Here is a 7,218-nt window from a genome sequence, read left to right as displayed (position 1 = left end):
ATATAAAGACATTTTAAGGAGGGAATGGGAAACGAGAGAAAAAGCAAGTGATGCCAAGGCTGTGCCTCATCACCTCCCACCAGAAGACCAATGTCCAGCAAGTGTCTGCAGGATGGCTACTTAGGGAGAACTGTCCCGCTGTTTTGTTGCCGGGCGTGATGCTCTATCGTATGCAATATCCCTTTGGTCGATTGGGGTCAGCAGTCCTAACTGTGTCCCCTCCTGAAAACTTCCCCGCCCCTAGCCTGCTCTGTGAGGGTGCAGAGGGGGAAACATAGAAGGCCTTGACCCTGAGCTCAATCGTTGGAGTGTCACCTCCGCTGTTTTAGCCACACAATCAGAACACAGCACCATACTGCCTATGGTGAAGGCAATTGCCTCCATCACAGCCAGAGCCAGTACAGCCTGCTTCCCCCACTCCCTCTCCTGGTCTGCTCCCGGGCCATTTTCTGCACGAGCCTCCCCGCCCAGCACAGCTGCCCCCAGAGCAGAAGGAATTGCCGCCCCTCCTCTTGCCTCTCTCCCTCTCCCCTGCTGCCCCCTTCCCAGGAACCTGTGTGGCTGCTGCCCTCCCGGGGCCACCTGCAGCTCTGGCTCCTCACTGGAGGCCAGTAGTGGCCACATGCCACCTTCAGCAGGCTGTGCACTGAGGCCAATATGGCACGCCAGGACAGAGAGGCAGCAAAGCTGGGCCTGATGGCCAGAGGCCCTGCAGAACTCATGGGCACCTCCCTCACGTGTGAATGACAGTGCTTTCCAAGGGGCCCTACTGCACACGGCCTCACCCTTGGAAACGTGAATGGTCCCCATGTGTCCCACATGCCCCCTGATGTCCCCAGGTGGTGTCTCGCAGCTGGTGTCTGGAGTGTCTGCAGGGGAAGGACGACTCAGAGGTGCGGGCTGGGATGCAGCAGAACTTTAATATTAGAGTCAAAAGAGGGAAACGAGGTCACACCAAGAGGGTGCCCCAGTGTAGGAAGCACCAGGGGCAGACGAGAGCACGCGCTGTGTGGCCACGGAGAGCATCCCGCCACCTGTCCATCTGCCCACTCCACTGAGGGAAAAGGGACAGAAGGCCCACACTAGGCTGATGTGGTGGGACTCAGAGCTCAGTGGAGCTGCAGTGAGTAACAAGGACACAGGTGGGAAAGGAGAGAATGGAGGAGGAGTAAGGCAGACATGGGCCGTGCTCTCCAAGAGTCCCATGCTCTTCCAAGGGGTGTTGGGGAGGTTTGGCCACCCTGAACACAAGAAGCCTACGCTCTGTGCCCAGTCCGCTACCAACGTCTGGGTCCCTGGGCGTCTTTCTCCCGGGCCATCACCAGCAGCTTTAGCAGGGGAAGCACCTCCTGCCGCAGTAGCCGCTGCCCAAGCCGGAGAGGCCAAAGCCCCCGGAGGAGATGGGCACTCCCTGAGAGCTGAGGATGCTGCCAACAGCAGCGGAGGTGGAGGATCCCACGGCGGTGTTCTGCGGGAAGGAGCTGAGGATGGGGCCGGGCAGGGTCACCACCACGGGAGAGGGCTGGATGAAGACGTTGGAGTCCTGGCACTGCCTGACACAGGGCTCATTGCAGCTGTTGGCCAGCGGAGTTGGGCCACAGGGTCCGCATGGCAGGCACTGGTTGTAGCAGGACATGTCTCGGGGCAGGAGGTGTACCTGGTAAGAGAGAGGACTCAGAGGAGAACAGTGGTGACAGAGGACCAGTCTGCCAGTCCAACCTAGAACAGCCATGGGACGTGCTTTCTGGGGAGCTAGCAACAGTGTAAGAAGGCCCACAGCCTTCTCCTTCCCTTTTTTCCCAGCAGCCTTGCAAGAACGTCCAGGCCAAAGCAGATCCCAACCAAGCCCTTATCTCGGGATTTATGTCAGCCAAGCCACAGCTTCACTTCATGACACACCTCCTGTCCCCTTCCCTCGCCCATGACTAGCAACCCCAAGACCCAACAGAGGAGGAAGGTGCAGACATGTAATGAGAAATCCCCAGGGAAGAAGAGGAGAAGTAAGGCCTTCAGACTCACCTCGTTCCCTGGGTGATGGAGGCGAGAGCAGTGGATGAAGAGAGTGAGGAGATGGGGCCTCTTTTATACCTCTCCTGCACTGCCCCAGGCCCACAGTCACTCTACGCAGGCCGTAATTTTCTGGCAGACTCACCTGAAATGCAAAATAGCCTTCCTAATGGCACAGGTTGTGCTTTGGTTTCTGTCAGTTCTGCCATTTCATTTCCTCATTTCTGATTTGCCCATTTGGCATCAGAATCTCCTTTTAAGTAACAACATGAGAGGTCAAGCATTTCCCTGAGCGGGAACACGTCAGTAGGGGCAGCAGATGTGTACTAACTGCTAGAGTGTTTATTGGGTTTACATGGCAAGTTTCTGCAGAGGTGGCCTCTGTGAGAAGTGTCTGGAAGCTGCCCATGAGCTCCCATGAGCTGTCCCCTGAACCCCTCTGAGGAGGTCTGACCTCAGAATACAGGCAGACATGGACTGTGGGAGGCAAGGGATACACAATCTTCACCGTGTTGATCAAAGATATGGGGCTATGTGAAGTATCTATCCTAATCACTTTTTCGAGGGGAACAAAGGTTACAGAAAAACATCTTTTGCCTGGCTGGGACTTGTCTCTGGGTTCCAGGCAGTATGTCCTAGCATGAGAGCTTCAGCACACATCTGCCATGTCCCAAAGCCCTCCTCAGGCAACAGAACAAGCCAGCACCACTGGGGGGACAAGGAAGCACCCCTTCAACAAACTATGGCTGGCAGGAACAGGCACTGCTATGGGGCTGGGCATGCTCAGGGAGGTGACTTGCTCACAAGGGCCCTGGCTGCAGAAACACCTTCCAGACTCCATCAAGGAGGCAATGCATCCCTGCTGCATGAACAAAGCACTTCCCTGCCCTGCAGACATGGGAGGCAGCTGGGACACACCCCAGGAGGGCAAGGGAATGCCTTCAGCAGGCAAACTTCCTGGGACAGACTCTCCCTGCCCAGGACGAGTCATGCTCTAATTTGGGATTGGCCACGTGCCACACTTTTGGCATGAGGCCAAGCCAGAGTGCCTGCTGTCTGCAGGCCTGAGCACCACGCATGCCAAATCCCCCTCTCGCCAGGCAGCTCCGTCTGAGCCTGAACTCGAGCTGTGCCACCCTCCAGGCAGCCCCAAAAGCCTTTGCTCTGCAGCATGACCTTCTGACCAGAACTCTCATACCTCAGGCAGCTCACATTATGCTCAGCATCTTTTCCACAAGAAGGCAGGTCTTTGGTTTAACTGCTGGTCACAGAATGTGTCCAGCCAAAGTGCATGGTACGGAAAGGAGAGTGGTGGAGCAAGACACTGTCCCCGTGAACAACTCAAACCTCTGGTAGTGAAGGGACCTGATTCCCCAGGACTTGCTGGGCATCATTGTGCTCAGGAAAGTAACCTTTGCCTTCCTCACAGCAGCTGACCATATGGCTTGCCTGAAGAGCCCAGGAGACAGCCACAAGAGGGAACAAGGCCAAGGATACAGAAAACATGTCATTAAAAATGAGCTGTCTTGTGCCAGGGCATTTCAAAACTGCAGCACAGCCCATCTGCCTATGCAGGCAATGAGCTGTGACTGGTGGAGCAGGCTGGGAGCCAGGCCAAGTTGTAGAAGGATGTGCTGTGTCCTCAGGCGAGGGAGGCTTTGGTCATCCAGGAGGGCTCTGCATAGACAGAAGGATATGCAGGACCCCTCCAGCACTTGGGACTCATCTTCTACCCCTTCTGACCTACTCTATGGTGGTTTTACTCAGCTGGGCAGCTGAGCTGCATCACAACCACTCTCTAATTCCCCTGCCTTAAAGGGAAGGGGGAGGAAATGCGATGAAAAGGGATCAAGGGTTGAGATAAAAACAGAGAGATTTATCACCAGTTATAGCGACAGACAAGACAGACTCAGAATAGGGAGATTAATGTAATTTATTACCTAGAGCTTAGGGATATGGTTTAGTGGGGACTGTTAGCTTTAGGTCGGAGGTTGGACTCAATGATCTTGAGGTCTCTTCCAACCTAGAAATTCTGTGATTCTGTGTGATTCTGTATTACTAACAAGCTAGTGCAGTGAGAAACTGGAAGCAAACTAAAAACACCTTCTCCCCCAGCCACCATCTTCGTCGTTCTTCCTCCAGGTGGCGCAGGGGAACATGCAGTGGGGCTGTGGTCAGTCCGTAACATTTCGACTCAGCCCCTCCTTCACAGTAACTCTCTGCCCTTGTTCCAATGTGGGGTCCCTCCCACAGGATTTAGTCCCTCCTGAATTGATCCTGCGTGGGCTTCTCATAGGCAGCAGCTCTTCAAGAACTCCTGCAAATATGGGTCCGTACCACAGGGTCCATCCATCAGGAAGAAACAGCTCCAGCACGGGTTCCCCCACGGGCGGCAGCTCCGCCCAGAACCCCTGCTCCTGCGTGGGGTCCTGTCCACAGGCTGCAGCTCCGACCCAGAGCCTGCTCCACTGTGGTCCTCTCCATGGGCCACAGCCTCCTTCGGGCAAGGACCAGCTGCTCCACTGGGGGATCCTCCATGGGCTAGTGTGGAGATGTGCTCCACCATGGTACCCATGGGCTGCAGGGGGACAGCCTGTTCCACCAGAGGCCTCTCCACGGGCCACAGGGGAACTTCTGACTGAATGGAGTCAAATCCAGCTCTTGACGAGTGGTGCTCCCCAGGGTTTTTGGTGTTGGGGCCATCGTCTTTAATGTCTTTGTTTAAAGACATCATAGCCCTGGAGTGTGTCCAGAGAAGGGCTACAAAGCGGTGAAGGGTCTGGAGCGCAAGTCCTGTGAGGAGCAGCTGTGGAAACTGGGGTTGTTTAGTCTGGAGAAGACGAGGCTCAGAGGAGATGTTAGTGCCCTCTACAACTACCTGAAAGGAGCTGGGGGTTGGCCTCTTCTCACAGATAACTCGTGGTAGGACTAGAGGGAATGGCCTCAGGTTGCACCAGGGGTGGTTCTGGATGGAACTGAGAGGAAATTTATTCTGAGAAAGAATAGTCAGACATTGGAAGGGGTTGTCCTGGGCCAGTTGTGGAGCGACCATCCCAGGGGGTGTTTAAAGAAAGGTTGGCTGTGGTACTTGGGGACATGCTTTAGTGGATGATATTGGTGATAGGAGGTGCTTGGACCAGATGATCTTGGAGGTCTTTTCCAACCTTAATGATTCCGTGATTCTATGAGTCCGCTTTAGGACCTGGAGCGCCTCCTCCCTCTCCTTCTTCACTGAGCTTGGTGTCTGCAGGGCTGTTTCTCACTCCTCGCTGTTCCAGCTGCTGTTGTGCCGGAGTAGTTTTCCTTTTCTTAATTCTGCTCTCACGCATCCAAAAAAACATTGCATATTGGCTTGGCGCTGGACAGCATCAGGCCAGTTTGGAGCCACCTGAAACTGGCTCTTATCTAACATGGGTCAGCTTCTGGACAGCTCTCACAGAGGCCACCTCTGCAAAACCCTATTACCAAAACTTTGCCACATAAATCCAATAAACCCTCTAGCACTTAGGACTCATCTGCTGCCCCTGCTGACGTGTTCCCGCTCAGGGAAATGCTTGACCTCTCATGTTGTTACTTAAAAGGAGATTCTGATGCCAAATGGGCAAATCAGAAATGAGGAAATGAAATGGCAGAACTGACAGAAACCAAAGCACAACCTGTGCCATTAGGAAGGCTATTTTGCATTTCAGGTGAGTCTGCCAGAAAATTACGGCCTGCGTAGAGTGACTGTGGGCCTGGGGCAGTGCAGGAGAGGTATAAAAGAGGCCCCATCTCCTCACTCTCTTCATCCACTGCTCTCGCCTCCATCACCCAGGGAACGAGGTGAGTCTGAAGGCCTTACTTCTCCTCTTCTTCCCTGGGGATTTCTCATTACATGTCTGCACCTTCCTCCTCTGTTGGGTCTTGGGGTTGCTAGTCATGGGCGAGGGAAGGGGACAGGAGGTGTGTCATGAAGTGAAGCTGTGGCTTGGCTGACATAAATCCCGAGATAAGGGCTTGGTTGGGATCTGCTTTGGCCTGGACGTTCTTGCAAGGCTGCTGGGAAAAAAGGGAAGGAGAAGGCTGTGGGCCTTCTTACACTGTTGCTAGCTCCCCAGAAAGCACGTCCCATGGCTGTTCTAGGTTGGACTGGCAGACTGGTCCTCTGTCACCACTGTTCTCCTCTGAGTCCTCTCTCTTACCAGGTACACCTCCTGCCCCGAGACATGTCCTGCTACAACCAGTGCCTGCCATGCGGACCCTGTGGCCCAACTCCGCTGGCCAACAGCTGCAATGAGCCCTGTGTCAGGCAGTGCCAGGACTCCAACGTCTTCATCCAGCCCTCTCCCGTGGTGGTGACCCTGCCCGGCCCCATCCTCAGCTCCTTCCCGCAGAACACCGCCGTGGGATCCTCCACCTCCGCTGCTGTTGGCAGCATCCTCAGCTCTCAGGGAGTGCCCATCTCCTCCGGGGGCTTTGGCCTCTCCGGCTTGGGCAGCGGCTACTGCGGCAGGAGGTGCTTCCCCTGCTAAAGCTGCTGGTGATGGCCCGGGAGAAAGACGCCCAGGGACCCAGACGTTGGTAGCGGACTGGGCACAGAGCGTAGGCTTCTTGTGTTCAGGGTGGCCAAACCTCCCCAACACCCCTTGGAAGAGCATGGGACTCTTGGAGAGCACGGCCCATGTCTGCCTTACTCCTCCTCCATTCTCTCCTTTCCCACCTGTGTCCTTGTTACTCACTGCAGCTCCACTGAGCTCTGAGTCCCACCACATCAGCCTAGTGTGGGCCTTCTGTCCCTTTTCCCTCAGTGGAGTGGGCAGATGGACAGGTGGCGGGATGCTCTCCGTGGCCACACAGCGCGTGCTCTCGTCTGCCCCTGGTGCTTCCTACACTGGGGCACCCTCTTGGTGTGACCTCGTTTCCCTCTTTTGACTCTAATATTAAAGTTCTGCTGCATCCCAGCCCGCACCTCTGAGTCGTCCTTCCCCTGCAGACACTCCAGACACCAGCTGCGAGACACCACCTGGGGACATCAGGGGGCATGTGGGACACATGGGGACCATTCACGTTTCCAAGGGTGAGGCCGTGTGCAGTAGGGCCCCTTGGAAAGCACTGTCATTCACACGTGAGGGAGGTGCCCATGAGTTCTGCAGGGCCTCTGGCCATCAGGCCCAGCTTTGCTGCCTCTCTGTCCTGGCGTGCCATATTGGCCTCAGTGCACAGCCTGCTGAA

The 7,218-nt window shown here is 55.5% G+C and overlaps 1 protein-coding gene across 1 annotated transcript; it reads left to right on the top strand.

Annotated features, from left to right (window-relative positions):
- The first annotated feature begins 6,212 nt into the window (after positions 1-6,212).
- On the top strand, positions 6,213-6,518 carry LOC119714093 (feather keratin 1-like). Its single transcript, XM_072028663.1, has one exon. It carries the CDS (start codon positions 6,213-6,215, stop codon positions 6,516-6,518), a length of 306 nt encoding a protein of 101 aa, XP_071884764.1.
- Positions 6,519-7,218: the final 700 nt, after the last annotated feature.

The sequence above is a fragment of the Anas platyrhynchos genome, chromosome 28 (assembly GCF_047663525.1).
Source record: "Anas platyrhynchos isolate ZD024472 breed Pekin duck chromosome 28, IASCAAS_PekinDuck_T2T, whole genome shotgun sequence".
Lineage (NCBI taxonomy): Eukaryota > Metazoa > Chordata > Aves > Anseriformes > Anatidae > Anas > Anas platyrhynchos.
The sequence above is the reverse complement of the archived record's forward strand: the minus strand, read 5'-3'. Positions and strand labels throughout refer to the sequence as shown.

Bases quoted from the DNA above. Each gene is read 5' to 3' on its own strand.
- LOC119714093 (XM_072028663.1), top strand. From the start codon at position 6,213: ATGTCCTGCTACAACCAGTGCCTGCCATGCGGACCCTGTGGCCCAACT.